The 26,013-nt window shown below is 50.5% G+C and overlaps 1 protein-coding gene across 6 annotated transcripts in view; it reads right to left on the bottom strand.

Annotated features, from left to right (window-relative positions):
- CIITA (class II major histocompatibility complex transactivator) overlaps window positions 1-26,013 on the bottom strand; it is a 66,064-nt gene that overhangs the window by 15,203 nt on the left and 24,848 nt on the right. For 3 of the 6 annotated variants that reach the window (XM_058681122.1, XM_058681123.1, XM_058681118.1), the window contains exons 2-7: window positions 6,202-6,348; window positions 5,894-5,989; window positions 3,342-3,404; window positions 3,066-3,146; window positions 1,675-1,719; window positions 548-700 (exon numbers count right to left, since the gene is read on the bottom strand). In XM_058681122.1, the coding sequence (XP_058537105.1) occupies window positions 548-700; window positions 1,675-1,719; window positions 3,066-3,146; window positions 3,342-3,404; window positions 5,894-5,989; window positions 6,202-6,328 (565 nt within the window). In that variant the 5' untranslated portion in view covers window positions 6,329-6,348. Of the gene's footprint in view, window positions 1-547; window positions 701-1,674; window positions 1,720-3,065; window positions 3,147-3,341; window positions 3,405-5,893; window positions 5,990-6,201; window positions 6,349-11,309; window positions 11,334-19,139; window positions 19,301-26,013 lie in introns of those variants that run through there. The other 3 variants (XM_058681120.1, XM_058681121.1, XM_058681119.1) reach the window with 3 other exon arrangements.

The following is a 26,013-nucleotide window of genomic DNA, read 5'->3' as shown; positions in this document are numbered from 1 at the left end:
CCTGTAGCACTCCAGCTTCCCCTAGAGCAGCAGCTGCTGCTGTCTCTCACATCTAGCAGCGTGGCTGGCACAGAGCTGACACCTGGATGGGGTCCCTCCAGATATACCAAGCACCCCATCTCCTCCATCAGAATGGGAACTCCCTGAGGACAGGACCACTTCACCCTGAGGCCTTCGTGGAACACAGGGGCTGTCTGCCATCAGACTGGGCCTTTCTGAGGACAGGACCACTTCACCCTGAGGCCTTCGTGGAACACAAGGGCTGTCTCTGCCATCGGACTGGGCCTTTCTGAGGACAGGACCACTTCACCCTGAGGCCTTTGTGGAACACAAGGGCTGTCTCTGCCATCGGACTGGGCCTTTCTGAGGGCAGGGCCTTTGCTTGCTCCATCAGACTAGGAGCCTGTCATTCCTTGGTCTGTTCTCCACATGAGGATGACAGTGGCTGGGACACTGGGGGTGTGACATGCATAGGGGCATTCCTGTTGCCTGCCTAGTCCCCAGTGACCTCCCAGCAGAGGAAGCCCACCCTCGCCATCCTGAGTACCAGGTATCTGGATGGGTTCCTCCCGGTAGGCGTGGCTGGATGCGGTCTCCTGGTTGAGCGGGGCAGGTGGCGGTAGACAGTGCTGGGCTGAGGCATCCATTATGGGTCCCACCAGGAAACTGCCTGTCAACCCGGGCACCGTGGGAGGCTCAGCTGTGAAGGGGGCAATGGAAGAGGTTGGGTAACATCATTTGGGAGCCTGGAGGGGCTCTCCTGGGGTGGGGCAGGGATCCTCTCCTGGTAGCTGAAGGAAACCCTGGTGGCAGAGCTGAGCCCCCTGCCCCAACCCTAAGCTTGACACACAGGGCCTGAGGGCTTCCTGAGCAGGGCCCCACAGGATGGGGGGAGCATGTGGGCAGAACAGGAGCTATAAAAGGCTGCTAGTCTCCATCCCTCCTACCTTCTTCAAGCAGCCATAGTTCCTCAGGGGTCTCTTGGAGGCTCTGAGTATTCGAACTTTATCCAGAGAATGGCAGGGCTATACCATGCACCTGTCCCCTCCAAGATTGGAAGCAAGGGGTCAATGCCACCCCTCCAACAGGAGATTTTAGATGGGAGGGGCGTGCCTCTCTCATCAGCATGCCGGTCCTGGAGATCAGAGCTCCTGTCTCCCCCGTCAGACTTGGAACTCTCTGAGGTCAGGGACCACGTCACCCTCCAGGGGTCTTCGTGCACAGAGGGCCTGTGCCCACCACTAGACTGAGCCTTTCTGAGAGCAGGGCTTTCGACTGCTCCATTCCTCAGTCAGCCTTCCACGTGAGAGGAGGTGACCAGTCAGCGAGGGCCCTGGGTGACCCACTGACCCTAGGGGGCTCAGCACACTGGAACAAGTGTGGCCTGAAGGGGCAGCAGAATGACAGTGCAGGTCTCAGCGCTCACTCAGGGGAAGCAGGAGGGGCTGTTGGGGAGGGGCTTTGGAGCAGAGGGTGCATCTCCCAGCAGTCCTTACACTGCAGACCTAGGCTGGATACCCAAGGTCCTGGTTTGAGTCCCCCCTCTCACCAGATGTGTGGGCTTGGGCACGAGACTTCACCTCTCTGACCCTCATTCAATGCCAGTTTACATGGGCACTGGAGACTGCAGCTTCTCTGCCTCTAGTGCCCCCTGGATCCCCAGGCCTGGCTTACCTAGCCTCCGCTGCTTCAGGTCCACTGGACACTCCTCTGGGAAGGCTGCAGAAAGAACAGCATGGTCAGCTGCCTAAGCCATGAGGTTGCACTGACTGGCAGGCCACATGGCCTTGCCTCTGAGGTCACGATGTGGCGTGCCCTACCTCCAAACCTCCCAGCCCCTAACTCTTTGGCCTGAGCTGACATCATGGCACAATGAGTTAAGCTACCACCTGCTACTCCGGAATCCCATACCAGACTCCCTTCTGCTCCACTTATGATCCAGCACTCTGGGAAAGCAACAGAAGATGGCCCATGTACTTGGTCCCCTGTCACTCATACAGGGAGATCCAGAAGGATTCCAGGTTCTTGGCTTAGGAGAGCAGCTCAGCAGATGAAGAGCTCGCTCGCTCTCTTTCTCTCCCTCCCTCCCTCCCTCCATCCCCCTCTCTCTTTCTGTCATTGCCTTTTAAATAAATAATTTTTAAAAAAAAATAAAAAAATAATGGATACAGAGCTTATACGTGAACCAGCACTTACTTAGGAAGTACTCAATTAACTGTTGTGCCCACTTTACTGCTACTTTCGTTCAACAGATCTTTACTGAGATGCAACGGCACACCAGGGACTGTGCTACATTTCAAGGATGTAGTGATGAGCAAGAAAGACAGGTCCCTTTCCTCACAGTATAACTAGTGCAGACTGCAACAAGTGCTAAGGTCTACATAATGAAACAAATAAGATAAGAATAAGCAAGAAAACCTGTGTGGAAAGAGTGGGCAGGAGAGGCTTCGAGGAGGAGTGACACTCCAGCCAACACCTTAAGGATTTGAAGGAAGAACTGGTAGAGAGACGAACACATGCAAAGGCCCTTGGCCTACAAAGTGTACATGGGCTGTAAGTATAGAAGGAAGCCACAGTGGCTGTATCCAGTGGCTCTTGGTGAGTCTGGACTGGGGGAAGGGCCAGCTCTTGAGGCCTTGTGCGCCTTTCATACAAGACACTAACTGCAAAGTTAACAGGGGAGCAAAGTGATCTGTGTGCTCTAAAAGGGTCCCCTTGGCTGTCACATGAGGAGGGAGAGAGGGTTGGAGACTCTGATGGATACAAGTATCAGCAAAGGTCATACAGGTCATAAAGAGAAGACCCAGGATCCCAGCTCTCTTCCTGCTGATGCTGGAGTCTATAGCACAGCCACTGAGGAAGAGCCCAAATCCAAGGTCCTGGGAATGACAGCCAAAGCAGCCAGGGGCACGGGCTTGCCAGGAGAGCAGTTCTGTACCCAGGCCACCTCTTTCCTGCTGGGTTACCACCAAGAGAGGTGGGGATCCCAAACCCCCAGGTGAGGCAGACAAGTCAACAGAAGAAGGGCTATGGGTACAGCAATGGCTTGGCAGGGGCTCACTCACGTCTCTTCTGACTCTCCTGCACCGCTTCCACTGGCACCTCTGCGTTCTCACCAATCACGTCATCTGATCCTATATGCTCTACTTTGGAGAAAAAACAGACACCAACAGTCAGAATCAATGGAGGTCCTAGGCCAGCCTTGCCTGTCCTCCCTACAATGGGGAGAGGGGGCTGACCAGCCAGCCAGGATGGTCATCAGATGTAATGGCACCCTCCCAAGGAATAAGGAAGCAAATGCAGGCTGAGCCAAGAATGCCCCCACTTCCACCCCAACTTACTGAAAATATCTTTGCTTAGGCCCTCCAGCTGGGAGTCCTGGAACACATACTGGTCGAGTTCCGCTGCCCAGACAAGGAAAAGCAGTCAGTCAACGATGTCACTCTGAAGCCTGCTGTGTGCCAGGCTTGGGGTAGGCATGCAGCCTGGCACACAGGAAGGGCTCCATAAATGATTGCTGAGGGCACACATGATCAACTGAGTGAATGACCGTTGACCCTATCAGAGCTCTGAATCCAGCTGAACAGGTAAAGTGAATATCCATGGAAACCTGCCTACTGCTGTGAAGTAGGTTGGCACAGGGCTTGAATTCAAATTCCATCTCTGCTCTCCACCAACACCACCAGCTGTGCAACCTTGGGCCGCTACTTAACCTCTCTGGGTTCCCATTTCCTCATTTTTGTAAACATATGCAAAAGGCATCCAATACATGGTTACTGATACCAGGTGGCTCACAGTTTGGAGCCAATGGGAAAACAGCTATGGCAGGGCATCAGAGACAAGAGTGTATAATGGGTAGGGCAATCAGGGACGACTTCCCAGAGGAAGAGATCCTGGGGTCAGGCCTTGAAAGATGGGGCAGAGTGTGAGAGGATGGTGGAGGGTTCTCTGGGTAATGGAGACAGAGAAGAAGAGCAAACAAGTATGTCTGGGAAATTCCAAGAGATGGATGACCATGGTGGAAGTTTCAAGTTGGGAGAAATTAGGACTTGGATTTTTAAAAAGTTTTATTTGGGAGGGAGGGAGGCAGGGAAGGAGACAGGCAAGGGGTAGGGGGTGAGACAGAGAGAGAAATTGTTCAAATTCACTGGCTCACTCCTCAGAAGCCTGCAAAAGCTGGGGCTGGGGCTGGGCCATGTTAAAGAGAGGCTGGGAACTCAATCTAGGCTTCCTCTGCGTGAGCCACCCCCTTCTGGCCCCAGGCTGTACGTTAGCAGGACGGTGGAATTGGGAGCTGAGACGTGAACCCGGACACTGCCAGACAAGATGCAGGCACCTGAAGCAGAGTCATCATCACCAGCCTAAACAACTGGCCATCAGTTCAGTTTTATGGGTAACAGGCAGCTATGGATACCATCTGAGCTGAGGAATAAAACGACGGCAAAAACAAGGTTAATGACGAGGTTGGTGGGGTGTATGCAACACCTCCTGAAACTCCCTTTTGAACTATTTTACCATGGTAGTTGACTTCACCTTCACAGGCATTCCTATGAGGCTGTCGTGAAGTGGTCATCCATACTGAAGCCATGATAACAGCTGGGGATTCCTTCAATGACTGCTCACCCAGAAAGCCTAGCCTTCGAGGACCAGGGGAAGAGCCACAGCCATTAGCTGTTCAGGACAGCTTCCTCCTCCTGAGGAGAGCCCCAAACAGTGCAGCGCCCTGCTCCTCAGCTCCTCAGGGATGACTGGATCTTTACAGCCCTGCCTCAGCACCTCTGCTGTCCCCAGACAGATCTAAAGCTTGGAAGGAAGCAGGCAGACTCTAGAGGCCTGTCATTTTGGAATCAGAGTCACCACTCCTCCCTATTCTCCGCCTTTAGGTGACGTTGGATTAACTGTGCCCTCAGGACAAACTGGTCACATTCATGCCAACTATGGTCCTCCTGACTGATGTGGTCCCTGGGTTACCAGGAGAGGGGTTAGGAAGGACAGTGTGCAGGTTGTTCCTTACACAGAGGTGCCCAGTCAAGAGGGCAGATGGTGAGATGCACTGTATTCTACCAGCCAGGCTGCCGTTTTTGGGTTTGGAGTTGTATTCTCTACCAAAAGGGGCACCTCCTTCTAATTCCACAAAGGCTCTTAGGAAACAGTCGTGATTCGGGTGGGGAGGCATCCTCTACCCTAGAAACCCTCAAAAAGGGAGATAAAAAAGAAACACTAGCAGCCACAGCAACAACACTTGTGCTTCTCCCCTGACAGTTCTGCCCCTGTCTGAAAGCCATTAGTGTCTGAAGGCTTCTCAATCTCAATTGCTGCATATCCCCCAACCCCAGGCACGTTCCTGTGCTAAATTCAGGAAACCCTGAAAAGAACTGGTTACAAGTTCAGACCCTCCTACTGCCCAGCACTATCTGGAGTTTGCTGTGGACAGCCAGCTGCGTCTCTTGAACTTCAATTTCCTTATCTCTGAATTGGAGGTCCCCCTGGTACCAATGACCTAGCTGTTCAATGCCCTACTTCATGCATGGACAGTAATGAATGTGCCCAATAAGTGACATATCTTACACATGTAAGAGTAGTGTGGCTTAGAGCTGGGGTGAGGAGAGAATGGAGGTGGGGTGCATGCTATTTAGGCTTTATGAGGAGGAAAGAGAGAAGAGCAAGATGCAGAGGTAGGTACAGAAACAGAGGTGGGGGCGCGAAGGAATTGTGTTTGCCCCTCCCATTTCCCTGTCTGCTCTTCGTCCGCTGCGTCCCTGAAGGTTCTGTTCTCCAGGCCCTGTTCTGCATCCCCCTCCCCGCCACTGTGACTTCTGAGAGGGATCTGCTGTGGCTGAGAGTAACAGGGAGAGCCAAGAATTTTTCCCCAGGTAGTCCTTTCTTCACTCACCGATGTTGGCATAAGCCTCCCTGGTCTCTTCGTCACCTTCAATGTCACACAGCAACCTGCTGAACTGGTCACAGTTGATGGTGTCTGTGTAGGGTTCTGGAAGAAAAAACACTTTGGATGAAGCAGGAGAGATAGGAGAGGGATTGTGAGGAAGGTGGGAAAGGCAGGCTGACTGGCAGGGATGTGGGAGAGCTGTCCATGGTGCTGACCATCACTTGGAGACCTGTGCTTCCCCTGGCTGCAGACTGGCTGTACGGTTAGCAGAGCTGGGGAGGAACCCTGAAACGTGACAGAGGGGAACAGCCCACCTGAGCAAAGCTCAGTCTCTTCTTCTGCAGTCAGGCCGATCTGGTCGTAGAAGTGGTACAGGTGCAAGGGATCAGCGTCACTGTTGAGAAGTTCCAGGTACCTCCCTTCCAGAGACCCCAACTCCATGGTGGCACACGATCCACCACCTGCAAAACAAGCCTCATGTGGTCACCTCATGCTGAGGTAAAGCATTATCACCTGCTACAGTCCCCCAGTAAGGAAGGAGCCTGATTCTTGTGCTCCAGGTGGTGGGGACAGGAATTTGAGTTTGAATCCTGGCTGTGAGACCTTAGACACATAGTGTACCCTCTCTAAATACCAGTTTTCCAACTATTAGATCTGGGGAAGGACCCTCAAAAGGACAAGAGTGGCTCCATGGTGTCCTGCCCATGGTCACAGGAAGCTTGTTATGTTGGGCACATCAGAGCTGGAGCAGGGGCCGGAGTTGGGGTTCCCTGCCTGGATCTCCTCACAGTGCCATGGTACCTTCTGTACGTGACAAGATCTTAGATATTGGCACGGGTCTTCCCAGTGTCCCCAGATGCTTAGCAAAGTTTTGAAGGTCCCTCAACTGGGCTCTTGCCCCACCTGCAACTTCAGAGCAAGGTGGGGGCAGACCATACAAGCCAGAGCCTGGAGAAGGCAGGGACCCAGTCTGTCCAGGTCACTGACCCCAGCCTGCTACATGTTCCTCTATATGGATGGCTCTCTCCATCCACAGGGCATGGTCTAGCTGAAACCCACAGGTATCTGCTGTGTGCCAGGCAGCACATACATAACAGGATTTCTAGAAATTACTCAACTGGGTTCATTTGCATTGCTATCTTCAGATAAAGGAAAATAAACTCAAAGAGGAGGGCAGTGAGCAAGACTGTGAACAAACCAACCAGCTCCAAAGGCCTGACTCCTTCTGCGAACTCTTTGAGTGGCTCTAAGTGCCCCTAGGGAGATGTCCTCGCCCAGTGGGGGAGGACACTGGGTGTCAAGGCGCTTTCTCCTCCCGCCGAGCTGTTCTGGGTGTAGAAGAGGAGTGCCTTTTTGGTAAATGAGCAGTATTTTTAGAATATCCTGTTTGAAACCACTCTACTCCTGGGCCACCCCTGCCACACTGAACTCAAGAGGACAAAATGTTTCTCATCATTTTGCCACCGCAAGTTCTTTTGGGGCTTGTTTTCCAACCACACTTCACACTGACAGTGTTAAAGAAAGTTCTGAAATAAAATTCATTTTTCTCTCCTCTGAGAGAAATCCAGCACTGCCAGAAAGGTCTAACTCAGACCTAATCAACCTCACAACTGGTTTGTTACAGCTTTTCTGACCATCTGCCTGCCAGCTGCGCTCTGCTGATGGGGCTCTTGTGTGTCTTGGGCTGTGCTGGATGTCCTGTATTTTCTGGTTTGCTTCCATCACTACAGCATCTCTGGACACTGGTATTGTTACACCTATTTTACAGATGACATGGAGGCCAGGCTTTCTTTCCAGAAAAAAAGGATTGGGGTAGCCATCTATCCTGGAGGTACTCCAAGGAAGAAAAGGCTGCTTTTCTACCAAGAAACCTTTCTGGTTTGCACTGTGATCAGACTGTGAGAAGAAACCTTTCCTTGCCTGTGGACAACAACTCCTGGCACAGTAATGGAAAAATCTCTCAAACTCAGGAGACCGTTTGGGTTTCAAGTTCTGCCTTTGTCCTTGACTGCATGTCTTTACCCACTCAGCCTCACCAGCTGTGTGCAGAAGCGGGTGTGTTGCGATTCAGATTACTTGCCACCTGCCTGTCTTCTTTCCCTGATGGTCCCTCTAAAACCACTCTGTTCCCCAAGCATGACCAGCCGCTTACAGAGGTCAGATGGTGATGGGAAACCAGGAGTGCAGGGATGCCTGACTGCCCAACCATCCCCATATGTCTTCGCCACAGAGGCATTAATTAGGATAGCTTCCTCTTCCTCTTCTGTACCTGTGGGCCTCCGTGCAAACTTTTCCTCTCCAAATCTGTAAAACAATAATTTATACGCTATCTCCTCAGTTCCTCCCAGGGACCCCAAAGAGACTTAAAAATACAGTCCTTGCCAATAAATCTGCAATGTAGACCCAGGCATTCGTGTTTAAGAATGTGGACTCGGCCCCGCCGGCGTGGCCTAGCGGCTAAAGTCCTCGCCTTGAACACGCCGGGATCCCATATGGGTGCCGGTTCTAGTCCCAACAGCTCCACTTTCCATCCAGCTCCCTGCTTGTGGCCTGGGAAGGCAGTCGAGGACGGCCCAGAGCACTGGGACCCTCATTGGTGTGGGAGACCCAGAAGAGGTTCCTGGTTCCTGGCTTCGGATCGGCGCAGCACCGGCCATTGTGCTCACTTGGGGAGTGAATCATCGGACGGAAGATCTTCCTCTCTGTCTCTCCTCCTCTCAGTATATCTGACTTTGTAATAAAAGTAAATAAATCTTAAAAAAAAAAAAGGAATGTGGACTCTGCGTTCAGATTTCCAGTCCACACCAACTGTGTGACCTGGTGTAAATTACTCAACCTCTCTTAGTCACAGAATCTACTGCACTTGGTGGGCACTGTCACCTGCTGTCACTTGATACTGTACAACTGAAAAAATTAGGAATGTCAAGTTTTGGTCATACAGGGTGTTGCAGAACGATGGGGGTGCAGAATGAAGCAGCCATTTCAGTAAACAAGCTGGTATGGCTGAGAATACCTAAGAATGCATAGCTCCAACAACCTAGTAATCCAATCCTCAGATATATATATATATATATATATCACAAACACTCCCACATCTACACAAGGGGAGGAGGATGCTCTGGTTATTATTATTATTGTACTTATTTACAATATTTATTTGAAAGGAAGAAACACAGGCAGAGATTGACATGTTCTGGTTTACTCCTCAAATGCCAGCAACAGCCATGGCTGTGCCAGGCCAAAGTCAGGACCCTACAACATCATCCAGGTCTCTCACATGGTCTCTCAAGAACTTGGGTGTTATTCACTGCTTTCCTAGGTGCATTAGCAGGAAGCTGGATCAGAAGTGCAGTGGCTACTACTTGAACCAGCACTCTGATATGAGACATGGGCATCCCAAATGCCAGTTTAACCTACTGCCATTATACCAGCCCCAAGGATCCCCCATTTCTGCGTTGCGTGGTCTCAGGGAGTTGGGAGACTATGTGGGTGTCCAACACTGAAGGGATGCAAAGGTAGAAAGTAGCTGCTGAACTCCATGGAGGCCAATGCATTGGTTGAGATCAAAGACCAAACGCAGATAGCTCTTCAGAGCATCCACAGAAGGGAAACATGAAGTACAGGGCAACTCTCAGAGCCAGAAATCCAGATGTGCAGGCTGACACATGTGCACAGAACAAAGCAACACATAGTTTTCAAGAAACCAAAGTGTATGCCTGCAAGCTTCAGAATGGGTGCCTTAAGCAGAGGAAAGAGGGAGGTGAGAAAGGGAATAAATGAGTCACAGTGTCTCAAGGGATCAATGGACACAATGCTATGAAACAAACTGTGCAATGAACTCAAAGTTGAAAGGTTCTGCGATTCAAAAGGAAAGAAAACACAAAAACCAAAGTGGCAGTAAAGACACCCCTTGGAGTGGAGGTGCTTCTGTGACTCAGCAGCAGGGCAAGCACAGGGCCTGGTCTCCACAAGCACTTGAATGGGGTCCTGCCACTAGGCAGAGGATCCAGGGGTAAGCTGATCTGTGCCAGGAGCCCTCAGTCCTGGGAAGAGGACAAGAACATGGCATTGTGGGAGTCAGGCACCATCTGCAACCAATAAAGCCCTAGGCTCTCTGGCCCCCGTGTCCTGGGATAATGAGACAATGGGTAGTGGGGGTTGAGGACTGACGGGAGCTGCCAGTCTCACACATGCCCTTACTTCCTGGAGGAGTCTGCAGAGGGCACAGAAGACATTAAGGAGGAGACACTAAGATTGCAGCAACACCGTGAGGCTTACTGAAAGGCAGGGAGCTGGAGGGTATGTCTATTTCCGTGCCAGAGAGGAAGACCAGAATGTAGGCAGGCAGGAGTGTGTGTGTGTGTGTGTGTGTGTGTGTGTGTGTTTGTGTGAGTGAGAGAGAGAGAGAGAGAGAGAGAGAGAGAGAGAGAGCAGGAAGCCAGACAAGCTTCTCCTCAAGAAAGGTCTGGAAAGACTGGTGCTGACTGGCTTGGGCACCCACTGAGGACTGCAGACTCCTCAGCTGTGCCACAGGAACCTGGCTTTCAGACTATGGAGTTTTTTCCAGGGTTGGGGGTGGTGGCCTTAACTACTTTTACTTACTTACTTACAGATAATATATTTTTAATATTCAATATAGTCAGAGGTTTAATGGAAATAATAAATAGAGTACAAAAGCAAAAAACAACAATTTGGAGGGAAAAATAGGCAAGGACTATAAGCAATAATCAAATGAAAAAGTGAGATATTCAACTTCACTCATATAAATTTGAAAACTGTTACTTTAATTGGCCCACAGGGCCTGGCTGTTATGTTTTCCAAGCCAACGTGAGTGTGTGTGAGTGTGCATATCTGTGCATGCACTTGTGTGTGAGAGAGAGTGCATTTTACTGACCATCACAATGTCTATCTGCAGAGCAGATAATTCATTATCACCAGAGGCCCCATTATTCTCTACTGCCTTCTTGCTATTACATTACTACTGCCCCTTTGGCAGCTGGATTTCTAGCTGGGAGGTCTGCTAAACTCTCTTCCAGCCCTGAGCATCAAGCAAGACAGCATCCTGTGATGGAAAGGTGACTGGGCAAGGAAAAGCAGGAGTGAGGTCTGCCCACGATAGTCTCTCTACAGAAGGGCTCGGAGGGGACTGGCCTAGGCACCCAAGCCAGCCAATCACATGAAGGGCTGGAGCAGGAAGCAGGGGGGCTGCGTTCTCTGGGGTGCCGGGGATACCTCCACGGCTCCCTTGCCAGCCCAAGCCTGAGAGGTAACTGAAAGCTGCCACCTGGGCACCGTGGGATGCAGGGGGCAGCTCATCAGTGACCCCAGCCTGCCACTCTCAGCCCTGCTCGCTGCAGTCCCAGAATCCTTTAGCACTCTGCACTGTCCTCATGCTGCCCAACCCTGATGGAACTGGACCCACCAGCCATGGAAAGATGAGGTGTCAGACTAGGAAAGCTCCAAAAGGCAGCAAGATGGGTTTCAATCTCTGGCCGTGGAGTTTCTCAGCAATGGCAGGCAGGGAGTAGGAAGCAGACCAGGCCTGGCCATGGAAAAGGCAGTTTACAGCACTCTTGGGGGCGGGAGCACTCAAGGAGTCATGAGACCTGAGGTCTGGACCTGGTTCTGCTGATAAGCTGTGTGACCCTGGGCACAGCCCTATCCCTTGCTGGTCCTCAGGGTTCTCCTCTGCATATATATATATATATATATATATATATATATATATATATATATATATGCATATATATATATATATATATATACAAGGCTCAAACAGAAGCAGTAACTCTCACATGAAAATTACAAGCATCTCAAATTGCTGAACATGTGAGGATAAAATTTTCAGTTAAAAGGGATTTGGGGGCCCAGAGCTCTTGTCCCCAAAAGGAACTTCACAGAGTACAATTTAGAAACATATTCGGGGTGGGTGGGTGGTGTAGCAGTGAAGATGCCAGGTAAGACTTCCACATCCTAGGGCCAATGCAGTGGCATAGCACGCTAATCCTCCCCTCTGCTGTGCCTTTTGAGCATCTGTGGAGACCAGGTTCTATGCTTGCCCTACTGCTGAGTTACAGGAGAACCTGTGGGGCTGGCATGTTGGCGCAGCATATTACTTCTCTGTTCTTTGGCACTGGTATCCCATATGAGCACCAGTTTGTGTCTTGGCTGCTCTGCTTCTGGTCCAGCACCCTGCTAATGGTCCAGGAAAGCAACAGAGGGGCCTTGGGCCCCTGCACCCATGTGGGAGACCCAGCAGAAGCTCCTGGCTCCTGGCTTCCACAGATCCAGCTCTGGCCATTGCACCATTTGGGGAGTGAACCAACAGATGGAAGCTATGGCTCTCTTTTTATATCTCTGACCTTCAAGTAAGATAAATGAATCTTAAAAAAGAAAAAGACGACTCCCACATCCCATAATGAATTCAATTCCTGGCGCTGGCTGCTGATTGCAGCTTCCTGCCAATGCAGCCTGGGAGGCAGAAGATGATGGCTCACATACCTAGGCTCCTGCCATCTTGTGGGAGGCCCACACTGAGTTCCTGCCTCATGGCCTAGCACTGGCTGTTGCAGCCATTTGGGAAGTGAACCTGTAAAAGGAAGAGTGTTCTCTCATTTTCCTCTCTCTTGTTCTCTCTCTTTGTGCCTTACAAGTAAACAATTAAATCATTTAAAAAAAAAAAAGAAAGGAAGGAAGGAAGAAAGGGGAAAAGGAAAAGGAAAGGAAAGGAAAAGGAAAAGGAAAAGGAAAGGAAAGGAAAGGAAAGGAAAGGAAAGGAAAGGAAAGGAAAGGAACCCACAAAAGATACCACAAAAGCCACCTCTGAAAGCTCAGGCAAGTCCCTGTCTTCTCTGGCCCCAACTGAGGTCACCTACTCTAAAACAACTCAGAGCATTCTGGAACTCATGTGAAACAACTCCAGCTTGTGCAGGTGCTAGCACATGGCCAGCCCACTGTGGGTGAGCTGCTGCCCTCTGGTCCCAGCACAACAGCTACAGCCAGGCGCTGAGGACGCCTCTGGCCACAGTCCAGAACATGAAGATGGATTCAATGGCCCCTGCCTGGCTTGTCCGGCCCCTGGTGGCCCTAAACTGCAGAGGCCTTCCCCTGTGTGCTGCAACATTCCAAGACGAGGCAGTGACCTGGAAAGCAATTCAGCAGTTTCCAGGCAGTGACCTGCAAAAGAATCCAGCACGGCCTAGGGGCTGGGACAAGGAAGGGAAGGAGGATCTTGTGGCTGCAGCTGGCAAAGCCAGCAGAGACTAGCTCTAACCCTTCCCTCCACACAGCAAGACCCACATGGTGCCAGGCCCTCTGCTGGAGCCGGAGACTGCAAGGTGAACCACGTGCTGGCTCCAGCTGCAAGGATCTGACCACAGAGGCCAGCATGGCCGGCTGGGCTGTGAATGAGAATTACTTGGAAAAGAATTAAGCACAGCATGCCAGGTCTCACTCCAGCGATTCTACTCAGTGAGCCTGGGCCCAGGAATCTGCATGTTGCAATGAGCATCTCTCCTGCCACACACTTATCCTGTAGGGATTCTGAGCCATAAGCTAGTTTTGATTTCTGAGACAGCGTGAAGACAGCACCTGAGCCTGAGTAGTTTCTCTTGAACCAAGTCAAGTGCACAGTTGTGCTGCACCTCACAGAATCATCCCATTTCTATTGCTCTTCTACCCCTTCTCAGCTGGCAGTCCCAGGACCAGACTGGAAATTTCCTCAGTTCTTACACTTTTCCTTCCAGAAATCTCTCAGCAGTCCTCTACAGCCATAACCAGTTCCCCAGTCCAGATCTGACAGCAGCCTCTGGAACTTCTTAACCCAGAGGCTCTCAAAATGCAGATTGCCCACTTCACACATTTTAGGGCCATCTCTGCCTACCACCTGTTGTACAACTTCCATCAGTACTTTCCTGAAGCTCACTTTACAAAGAAACTTCAACACACACATATTAAAAGGAAGCTTTCTAATACTGAAAGCAGAGAGTCAAACAGATACTTGGACACCAACGTTCACAGCAGCATGATTCACAAAAACCTGCAAGCCACCCAAGTGCTCCTCCGCATGCAGGTGGAGAGGTGAGCAAGACGCAGTACCGCCATACGTGGCTAATTCGGCCACACAAAGCATTGCACTCTGACACAGGCTACAACACAAGTGAACCCTGAGGATGTCCTGCCAAGACAAAGTGGCCAGGCACAAATGCCATACACTGCACAATGTCAGGATACAGCTTGAAGCCAGAACCTCAGAGTCAGAGAACAGAACAGAGGTTCTTCGGGGACAGAGCACTGGGCAGTTCCAACTTCACATGTACAGAGCTTCAGTCTGGGATGACAAGGCAGTCTGGAGACTGACGGCGGTTATGGCTGTACACACTAAGAATGGACTAAATGACACAATTCTTCACTTGAACATGCTAGGAATGGCAAAAAGTAAATGAAAAATAGAATCATAAGATGTTTAATTTGGTGCAAAAATTTAAAAAATCATGTGGGTTTTTTTTCATAAAATGCATTTTCTAGAAAGTTTTTTATGGAAACCTTTTGTATATATTTATTACAATTTTACAAAATGCACATTTTCTGGAGTCCAGCGTGGTAGCCTAGTGGCTGGGGTCCTCACCTTCCATGCATAAGGAACCCATATAGGCACCAGTTTGTGTTCTAGTGGCCCCTCTTCCCATCCAGCTCCCTGAATGGGGCCTGGGAAAGCAGTTGAAGACAGCCCAAAGCCTTGGGAACCTGTACCCATGTGGAAGACATGGAAAAAGCTTCTGGCTCCTGGCTTCGAATCTACTGAGCTTTGGCCATTGTGGCCACTTGGGGAGTGAATCAGCAGATGGAGGATCTTTCTCCGTCTTTCCTTCTCTCTGTATATCTGACTTTCCAATAAAATAAATAAATATTTAAAAGAAAAAAAATAAACATTTTCTGTTATCTTGGATGAAAAATCGCCACAACATTATATTCTCACTTAAAACATACCAATGGTATTAAAATGCTACCAGCTTCCGTACTGCTTATTAAAAAGGAACATTAGCAACCCCTGGAGCGTTGTTAGAGACCCACATGCAAAGTCAGAGACTTGGCCTTGACAAAAACAGTCAGAATCCCAAGAATCTGCCAGCATTCACTGCCACTGAACCTCCTTGGTGGTCTTTGTTCCTGCAGTGGACTTTGGGGCTGTCTATGGAAACCTTCCTGTCTACTAATCTCCTCTTAACTCTGTAAACAGTTATTTTAGAATCTCTAACAAGTACTCCAGACACATGAAAGTTGTTTTGGTGGTTTTCCAAAGTACTTTTGTGGGAGATTCTGTGATGGGGTGCAGCCGTTGATGGCTAGCACCTGTTTGACAGATTAATTGACAACAGACAGTAGGGGAAACAGATTCCGTACCCAGCCCTTTCTACCTCCTCTCACGTGATTCAAGGCAAAAAACCAACTTCGAAGGCTCTTAGGGCACATCCTGCCCCTCAGGCCTTCTGCACCATTCAGGTCAATTGACCATGCGGAAATGACCCTGGAGGCTCTGAGCACCTGGCCCTTCCTGCCTCCTACTAAATTAGGTATTAGAGTAGGTTGATTAACTACAGGAAAGCTTTGGATTCTGGTAGTTCCCTTCCTGTCTTCTGCACTTAGTTAATTGAACACATGGAAATTTTTTGTATGGCTCTCAATCTGATTGGAGGATGAGAGCTTAAAACCCCCTGACTTTGTTTGTACAGTGCAATGGCTCCTGGAGTGTAGCAGGTGTAACCAAGCTTGGGCAATAAAGATTCCTCCGAACATTCTCTCACAATTCTCAAGAAAGCTTCCATATTTGGGCCAAGCCCTTGCCTTGCACGCACTAGGATATGGGCGTTGGTTCTAATCCCAGCAGCCCCGCTTCCCATCCAGTTCCCTACTGTGGCCTGGGAAAGCAGTCAAGGACAGCCCAAAGCCATGGGACCCTACACCCATGTGGGAGACCCGGAAGAGGCTCCTAGTTTTGGATTGCCTCAACTCTGGCTGTTGCGGCCACTTGGAGAGTAAATCACAGGATGGAAGATCTTCCTCTCTGTCCTCCTCTCTGTATATCTGACTGCAATAAAAATAAACAAATCTTTTTTTAAAGCAGCATTATTTAAAAAAAAAAAAAAAAAAAAAAGAAAGCTTCCATATTTTTTCCAGGTTACAGATAAACCTTGGAGAGGGGAAGTCACTTGTCAGAGTGACTGACACAAGTCTGAGACCCAAGACAGGAATCTTCAACCCTGCCTCTGACCGCTGCCCTGATGATCCAAGACCAAGAACATACTGTGTTAACTCCCTGGCTCTACCACACCCCTCCCATAGATAGCCTTACATCTCTATAGATCTTCCTTGGAACTTTTATTGCCTACCCTGTCGTTGTAAAAGTCATCATGGCTGTCCCAGGCACTAGACTGGGAGAGCTGGGTTCAATTTCTGACTCAGCCAACTGTTTACTAGGGTTTGCAAAACCAAGCAACAATTTCCACCTGAGGCTTTGTAATGTACAGAGAGTAAGTGATCTGATAAGGGCTGTACCACTCAGTGCCTCTCAATGTATTTTACTGGGGGATGGGGCGGATAAAAAACAGTAGTGCTATCACCTGGACTAGATGGTTTAACCTGCAGGTTCCCAGCATCACTCTAGTCCTAGCTAGGGCAATAGATCTGGGCCCCTGCACACTCAATGATCTTCCAGGTGACCCCCACGTGGATGACCCCAGGGATCCCAGCTCATCTCTGAACACCCCTCAACCCCACACTCGGGGGTCCTCCTCCCCCTTTGCTTCCACCAGGCCCAAGAGCAGAAAGTGTCACTCGTCAGTTTCCTTAATTCTGACTGGCAAGGGGTAGTCAGAGTTGGGGAGAACATAGACAGAAAACTTCCTGCAAAGTTAGCACTTCCTGGAGGGGAGATGCCAAAGGCTCCCCAGCTTGTGCCACTGGAGGGGCTGAGAGAGAGGCTGTGGGACTTACAAAGAGTGCAGATTTTAAGGATCCCAAACAAAGCTAGGCATAATGGCTCCACTTCTGGCCTTCTAGAACCCAGGAGAACCTGTCCTTACCTTCGCAGGGTGCTGTAGCATCTCTCCTTAGATGCTGTTGTGATTCAGGATCCCAGAGCCAGGTTAGGATGTATGGCCAAATCCGCTCTGGTCTCAGGAACCCCACCCCAACACTCAGAGGGCCAAAGAGAAGTGAGAATTTTTGTGGTCCTTGGCTAAAGGTCCCACTGGAGGGCTCAGTCCTTGGACTCCAGAGTCCAGGCAGGGGTATGGTCCAACAGGGAAACTGAGGCTCCAAGAATAGCAACACTGGTCCACAGTCCTGCATATGGTTCTGCATCCCCCATGGGGTCCAGGCACAGCCTCTGTAGGATCCCATACAGGTGACTGTCCCTTCGAGTCTAGCCCTAGGTCTGTGTCAGCTCCCACGGGAGTTGCCAGGTCCCAGCCTCTGCAGACACTCCTGCCTGGCTCTTCCTGCTGCCTCCCCTCAGCACAGCTTTCTCTCACTCCCTACCCCCTGTCCTGGAATGGGGCTCTGGACAGAATAGCCAAGCTCTTCTCTACATTCTCCCCGCTCCTCCCAGCTTTCCTGAATGATCTCAGGTGAGAAAATGACAGTTTTTGAGCCTTGACTCCAAGCCTGGGGGCCCTGGTCACCTACCGCTGTTTACCTGCTGTTTCTTGAGCTCTGTGCCTGTGTGCTGTCCTGCCGGCAGCCTTTCTCTCCTGCCGCTCTCGGGCTGTGGCGAACTCGGGGCCAGTCCCCCTGGCCTCTCCACCTCTCACCCTCCCTGCATGGTGCTCTTTTCCCCTTTCACTTTCTGTTGCACCGCAGTGTTTGAACCAAACTGCCAAGTAAATAAGTACCAGACTCTCCCAATGGCGCCTACCATATGTTTTCTCAGAAGCGTCCCGAGTCGCTCCTAAGGATCCCCATACCCAGCCGGATGCTGGGAGAGCATCGGAGGCCCCACGCCAGCCGCCAGCAGTGAGCTGCAGGCCCTGGCTTGCAGGGAGCTCATCCCCACCCCAGTGCAGCCTTCTGTTTCACTCCCGCTCAGCTCAATCTGTGGCAAACCGCCTCTAGGAACACAGGCCTGAGACCTTTGAGCCTTTCCCACTCCCTGGCTGGCAGAGGAAGAGAAAACTCCTTGGAGATTTCCCTGGATGGAAGCTCAGCTTTGCTCATCTCCTGTTCCTATTAGCACACCTGCTGGCGGCCGCAGTTCTGCCCTTCCTCTCCTGAGGTCTTGGACCCCTGTCCACCCATTGCGGAAGACCTTGAGGAGGTCACTTCTCTTTCCCAGGCTGGATTTCCTCATGTGAAACTGTAGGAGCACGTCAAGATGGCCTCTGATCGATCTCTCTCTCTCCTTTTCAGGCATTTCCCTTAGTCACCTCTGACTGCATCCAAAACGGCTGGCAAGTTTGTCACCTCTGGTTCAGAGTACCTCATACCTTTCAGGAGAGTTTGGGGAAAGGGGCCCTGCCCCCTTCTGACCACGCAATGCCAATAACATCGGGCTCCTATGATGGTCTTTGGTTTCCACGCTGTGCGTTAGACATCTGACTCCCTCACCACTACCCCGCCCTCAAGACTTTCCACTTGATCCATTTCACAGCCAAGGAAAACTCAGACTCCGAGAAGATCACAACTTGTTCAAGCACACCGCTCTCAGCCAACAGCACAGCTGCCATCAGAGAAGTGCCAGGTGTCTGTGCCAGGCGCTTCTCTCCCCATCTATACCCTGCCCCCACCTTCTCAAACAATTACTATTCACCAGCCACCTGGGGGTCCATAGCCACATGTGGGCTGACTCCAGTTCAGTTTTCCCTGCTTCCCTGGGGATAACGTGGAGACTGGCAGAGGCTCCAGCCTAGAGTGGCTCCTTCAGTATTTACCCAGCATTGCCCAGACCTGGGGCCAAAGCAGGCAAGCCGTGCTGAGAGCAAACACATGGGACTTTAGAACCCTTCAGCACTGATAAAGCCCTCTCAGGTCCAGGCACCTGGCTTAATCCAGTCCTCCACGTGGAAGGAAATAAAGAGCCACTTCATATATTCCAAGAGTCTGATCTAGGGGGATGTGCACACTTTTCCTCCCCCACCCCAAGCCCTGTCTCTGTTTATCTGGATGGCAGGACCAACCAAGACCTCACTCTAAATAAAGGCTCATTCTCAGCTTGAACTTCTTCCACCCCACCTTTTAACCTTGGAGCTCGGTTTACCTTGAGGCTCTGATCGGTAGGAGCCTGCAGGCGGAACCAGGCAGCGCATTGTGTGAGGAGAACAGCAAGGCCGAGGTGCCTAGGGTCTGCAGCCCTTCTGGGTGTCCTCAGCCTCCCCCCAAGGATGCCTTTGATCCTCAGCTCTGAGGCAGGCAGCTTCATTACTAGCCTCTCTCCTAATACCTTCCCAGGAGCCCACCACTCAGCGTGCAAAGGAAGCAAGTGAGGGACCATCAGAAAACTCTCTCCTTGCAGGGTACCCACTCCGCTTGTCTCAGATTTCTTATGTTTGGATACCCCCTAATTGGCCCATACTCCCTTACATTCTCTCCACCCTCTGATGTTAATTTCAGTTCCTTATTGTGGAACAAACTGGGTGACCACAGAAGGCTGCAAGTTGTCTGTTGGCGGGCCTTCAACGCTAACTTTCTGAAATGGTAACTAGGATGGGCTCACACTGATGTCAGCTGCCAGGATCTGCCAGTGGCTGCAGGCTGGGCCATACCCAGAGTCCCACAAACACAGCGAGCCTCTGGTGGGGGACAGCACGCCTTGTGGACTCCATCCCCTTTTCCACCCAGTGCCCACACCCAACTGCCCTGAACTTCATGAATGGTCTACCTACCATGTCTTCATTCTAAGATGCTGGACTAAAACAGAAGAATATTAGCCCAGCTATGGTACACGTGTAGCCAGATAGTTTGAGTGACACACCAATACTGACGTACACACAGGGACAGAGCTAGTGTCTCTTTAGGACTGTCCGTCCTCCTGACAGTACCCAGGAGAAAGCCTCAGCTGCTGCCGCAATGTGTTTGATGCAGCCTCTGCCCGTATCCCTGGGAGCAGCCATGTGGCCTCAGAGTCTTCTGTAGCCCACGATGTCTGACTAGAATCCAGTACTACTGCTCTGACTTCCTTCAATGACTGCCTTCTGTGGTGGGGACATTTTTCTTCTTTGAAATGGGACATAAGGATTCCTTTGAAAATGAGTGAAAAATATGAATTGTTTTTTGGGGGGGAATGGCAAGTAAATCATAGTCTAATATAGTTGGCAGAACAGGCAAAAACTGTGAGTGCTACTGATATGGCTCAAGTTTGGGACATGATGACTTCCAAGGGCATGCATTTTTACTCAGAGTGGTAGAGTGAGAGACAGGGCTGGCTGTGGCTGGCAGGTGTGTGACCTTGGACTCTGCCCTCCTTTAGTGGGACCTGTGGGCCTTGGTCACCTCATGTGTGAAATGAGGACGATGTTTGCCTTTGGGGATTATTTTGAAGCTCTCGCAGCTTTCAGAAGTCCCGGGGGAGATGCAGACCAACAGAATGTCTCAGAGTCAATGTGAAACACAGTCTGTTTGGCTGACACAAGACACGACAGCGACTGTTAAGAGATTCTGTCTCATTCTCCCATGACACAGTGCCAAAGAAGAGACAGCGCTGGCTGCTCTGCTGTCTTGAGGCCATTCCTATTCTTTTTTTTTTTTAAACCTTTTTCACATCACTGGGTCAGATGACAATTTTATAAACATGTATGAGACCAAGTGTCCCTGGCTGCTACAAAGGGATAGCAGACAGGTATAGTAAGAAACAACTTTATTTTGAGCAGGGGGAACGGCACATTCCTATTCTTTTAGAGGCAGGTGGCTCTGAGGTCTCGAGCCCCACGGCCAAGGCAGCTTCATGTCAAGACGGGGCTTAGGCCGACAGCCAGGTCTGAGAATCCTTGCCTGGTCATTATCATCATGCTTCACCTGGATGCTACCTGGTCTCTCCACAACCTCCCTTAATCCTTCCAGAAGTGTACTTGGTGAGACTTGAATCAGTGTGGAAGACCTCCAATAAGGTGTGCCAGGCTGTGTGTGTGGCTGAAGGCAAGCGCTGCACACTGGTACACGTTTGAAAGGCTATGGTGCCTAGGTAGGAGCTGGTGGCATCTGAGTTCCAGCACAGGCACTGGAGATGGAGAGACGGCAAGAGAATACACAACCTCTAGGACTGAGTGAAGGTGGAAAGGAGCTGGAGGGGGTAGTTCCCTGACTCTAGGCTTTTTCTTTTTTAAGATTTATTTTATTTGAAAGGCAGAGCTGATGAGAGAATCTTTCATCTGCTCATTCACTCCCCACGTGGCTGCAGCGACTAGGGTTGGGGCAGGCGGAAGACAGCAGTCCAAATACTTGGGCTATCTTCTGCCGCTTCTTGGGCACACTAGCAGGGAGCTGGATCTGAAGTGAGCAGCCAACTTGAACTGCTGCTCATATGGGGTGCTGGTTTCTCAGATGATGGCTTAATTTACTGTGCCACAATACCAGCCTCAGTGTAAAAGGCTTTTTCTCCTTACTGAGATGCCCCTTAAAGATCTCCAGAGTGTTTAAGTCTAAAACTTTCTGTGCCCAAACAAATTTGTCTTTCCACCTCATCTTTCTAGGAGCTTTCTGAAGTACTCCACAGCATGACAAAGAGCATCAGCCACAAGCAGCTAAAGTTGCCATTTAGGGAGGGGAGGGAAGAACTTGATCTTCAAAGTAAGAATAGCAGACTTGCCAGTCCCTGGGTGGTGACCCTGGACAGACCATGCCCAGCCCTACTGCGGTGCCGTGGCTCATGCAGGGGTCCTTTTTCCACGTCTGCTGGTCTATACCTCTGCCATCCTTCGAGACCTGAGTTTCACTTTCACCTCCCTTCCATTTTTATCCATCTTTTACTTTGTTCATTTTTTATAAAACTTCTTAGCAGGATCCAGCGTTTGACACGATGGTTACATCACCACTGAGATTCCTGAATCCTACCCCAAAGCCTGAGGGTGTGGTTTGAGTCCCGGAGTCCTCCTCTGCTTCACCTCCAGCTTCTTGCTAACACATACCCTGTGAATCGACACATAGCTAAGCAGATGAAGTGAGTAAGTGTTTATGTAGATGGAGGATCACAAACAATAAACTGACAAACCTGAGTATATGTATGGGCAGACAGTCCAGGTAAGTCTGAGGACAGGTAGCTGGAGAGCCAAGTAGAGAGTAGGGGTACAGATAAGCTGCTCAAGGCTGCTGCCACGGGGAACAGAAATATTCCCAGTTGGGTCAGGTGCCAGGCTTGAGGGTAAGGTGAGCAGGGGCAGACTGGCTGGGAAAACCCGTGGGGAAGTTGTCAACTTCCGAATGCAGGTGCTTCTCCTTCTGTGGCTCCTGGCACTGAAGTGTTGTGGGTCCACCTGACTGGCAAGCAGCTCCAGCTGAAGGGACGTGAGTGCTCCCTGTCAGCGCACCTCCCTCCAGCAGGCCAAAGGGTGGCCCCACCTGAGAGTGGTGATGGTTTTTGGGGAAGAGCTGGCAAGGAGGGAGGACGCAGCCTCTCTCCTCTGCAATCAGTCCCAGCTCTGGTTTCTCATATCCTAAGGCCAAATGGGGAAGGAAATTTGACAAAGGAAGCCGGGCGGGCTGTGTGACCTGGCTCCAACGAGCCAGGTGACATTCCAGGTGGAGCTAGAATATCACACATAAAGATATCACCCACAGAGAATGGAGCAACAAAAAGGGTGAAGCAGAGCTAAAAAAAAAAAGACAGGAGACCCCTGGTAGAAGTGTCCTATGGTCTTAAGACAGTAGGCAAAAATGGTACTGCCCTGTCTCCTTCTCCACTGATAAAACGTCACATCTCCAGTCATCCTTCTACTCACGCCGTGCTGTGGTCTCATCAAACACCAGCCCTGAGGTTGCTGAGTCAGAATCAGCTTCCTCCTGCCAGGAATGCATGTGCCTTACGTTGCTGGTATCCTCAAACCTCAGAAGAACAACTCTGAGTACTACGATCACCTACTTTATGGGGGGTCCTGGGAGGTGCTCCATGTCACATTTCTTGAGACAGGGAGTCAGGGCTGGCATGTGTCTGAGGGCATAGCCTGGGTGCTTATTCAGTGTGCCAAGATTGGGGCACTGACTCATTCATTTTCTGTGTCCAACCCCAGGCACTCAGTGCTGCATTCTACAGGTATTAAGTCTCTAGAAATTATTTGAGGGGCCCCCAAGAACACTGTCAAAAATGATTGCCTTGGGCCCGGCGGCGTGGCCTAGCGGCTAAAGTCCTTGCCTTGAACGCCCCGGGATCCCATATGGGCGCCGGTTCTAATACCGGCAGCTCCACTTCCTATCCAGCTCCCTGCTTGTGGCCTGGGAAAGCAGTCGAGGACGGCCCAATGCATTGGGACCCTGCACCCGCGTGGGAGACCTGGAAGAGGTTCCAGGTTCCCGGCTTCGGATCGGTGCGCACCGGCCCGTTGCGGCTCACTTGGGGAGTGAATCATCGGACGGAAGATGTTCCTCTCTGTCTCTCCTTCTCTCTGTATATCTGACTTTGTAATAAAAATAAATCTTTTAAAAAAAAAGAAAAGAATTGACTTTAAAAAAAAATGATTGCCTTGTGAGCAATGCAAGACCCTCACGTATTTTCTGCCATTCAGTTTTCCTTGCTGGTATTCTCCTTTGAGTTGTCTCATGTTTATTCAGGACCTACTTAGGAGATAGGCTTCCAGCTGTCATCTTATTCAATCCTCACTGTAACCCTAGGAGGTTTCTGAGTATGTCATGACTCCTGTTTTAGACATGAACAAATTGTTGCCAAGGTCACACAGCTTGTAGGCAGCAGAGCAAGATCCGAGTCTAGAGTTGCCCAGCTCCTGGGCTATCACCACACATCCTAGCATTCCTTTCCATAGCTTCTGATTGCCCCCTCCAGATATTGTCATTCACTGTGGACCAGCAACTGCCTAATCATTTGATTTTACATTGAGGTCATGGAGGTCCTTCCGGACAAGGACCTTGACTGTTGAGCCTCCCCCAGTCTGCGCCCTGCAGCAAAGGCACTGCAATATCTGAAGAAACCTTCTGAATCATCAGGCTTGTTTCAGGGTGAAGATTTCCAGGTTAGTTTTGACAGATTTACAGTATCTCCTCAGCGTTTTTAAAAGAGGGGGCCAGGTATGAAGTATTTCAGTAAGCTCCCTCCCCAGTCTGTGACTCCTCTGTGCCTCAGTTTATTCATTTGTGGGATGGTAATAACAATAGTCCATCAGGTATCCACTGAGTCACTCACCCATCTACCTGCTTATCCATCTATTTACCCATCTCTCCATCACCTGGGCATGCATTTGACACTCAGCAAATGCATTCTGCACACCTACTCTGTGCTCAGGTAGTATGCAAGGCATTCAGGATGTTTCATGACTAAAAAATAGACCCATGTCCATTGGAGCTTCTTTTCCAACAGGAGAGTCCAATGCAAAGCCATACACACAGCAGCAAAGCATCCACGCCAGGGAGACCATCAATCTGGGGAGGAGGAGTGACAGTTGTAAACGGGATGAGCAGGATAAGTCTTGATGCTGAGGCAACATTGCAGCATGGCTGAAGGACTTTAAGAAGCTGGCTGAGAGGACACCTGCCCAAGAGTGCTCTGGCAGAAAGGGCAGCACATGCAAGGGCCCCAAGGCAGGTGTGTCAGGTGTGTCTGAGGCACAGTGAAGGCCCCAGGGTGGCTGGAATGCATGAGAAAGGTGGAGAGCAACAGGAGATGAGCAGAGAGGTGATGAGGGCTGGACTGTAAACAGCCTGGTGGCCCAGTGTCTGTATTTAGCCTTTCCTTGGAGTGACCTGGAGGGCCAGTGCAGTGTTTAGAGGCAGTGGAGGGTCTAGACCACTATAGGGTAATTGAGAGGAGAGTTACGAAAACCTTCTTGTAAACCTTGTTAAAGCCCTTCTCATAAGCCTTGTTAAAGCCCAGGTCAGTGTACTGTTTCTGCAAAACTACACAATTCCCTTCCCCTGTGCTCCTTCCTGCCAACTGAAGGCTGCTGCATGTCTCCCAGGCTACAGAAGCATCCTGGTCTGATGTCCTGGAGGACAGGGACAAGAGAGAGAGAGGGAAAGAAGATCATTTGTCCTGCTCTGTCTCCTGAGCCTCTGCAGGCCACACACCCTGCACTCAGTTCCACTTTCTAGAGTCACATGGGATCAGAAATGAAAATTTTACATCCCCAGGGAGGAAACAGAGTTAAACAACAGGAACCAACACTCTTGGGGAGAGGGGACAGAGGGGCAGTGGTGCCGTGTGAAGGAGTGCAGCTGCCAGGAGGCAGAAAGGCTCGGGAAGTATACCCTGTGCCAGATGGGTATCTGCAGTCAAGATTGCACTGGCTGCTTGCCACCCCACTGGGAAGTCAAAACAGACACCCTTGCCCTTGGTACCTGCTGGGAGGGAGGGAACAAAAGATACAGCCAAGAGACAAATTCTCACCTGGGTAAGAATGGAACCATCACAGTCAACCCCATACAAATCCAGATGGGGAGGGTTTGGTGGAGACCAACACTACCCGGAGCCTGAGGCAGAGTTCAGAAGGTGATTCATCCCACATACCCTTCCAAGTGTGTGTGTCTCCAAATCCAGCCTTCACTACTTCCCACCAGGACACCTGGACGAGGCGCCACCTCTGGGCAGGTTTTCCCCTGGTTTGTTAACTGAAGACAGAGATCATCAAGGCCTCTGGGTTGAGGGGAGAGCTAAGCGAGGAAGAGCTGGCCTGCACTGAGACCATGCTGTGCACAGAGTAAATGCTCAGTAAATGAATAACTGTTAGCTCAGTTTCCAAATGACTCCAAATGACAGGTCCAAGAAGGACTAAAACTATGACCCAAGTCACAGAATCAGAGAAGCACTGATTTGCACTGAGAAGGGAACAAAAGAAACACTCTCTTATAAAGTTCATTGCCATGGAGTGGAACCTCTTTGTCACTGGGGAAGACCCAAATGTTGCAGAAGCCATGAGCCACGGAATTGAGGGAAACAATACAACTCAGCTTGGATTTCCTGATGTCAGGTGCACATG

This window comes from Ochotona princeps, chromosome 24, assembly GCF_030435755.1.
Source record: "Ochotona princeps isolate mOchPri1 chromosome 24, mOchPri1.hap1, whole genome shotgun sequence".
Classification (NCBI taxonomy): Eukaryota; Metazoa; Chordata; class Mammalia; order Lagomorpha; family Ochotonidae; genus Ochotona; species Ochotona princeps.
This window is presented reverse-complemented; position numbering and strand designations above follow the sequence as displayed.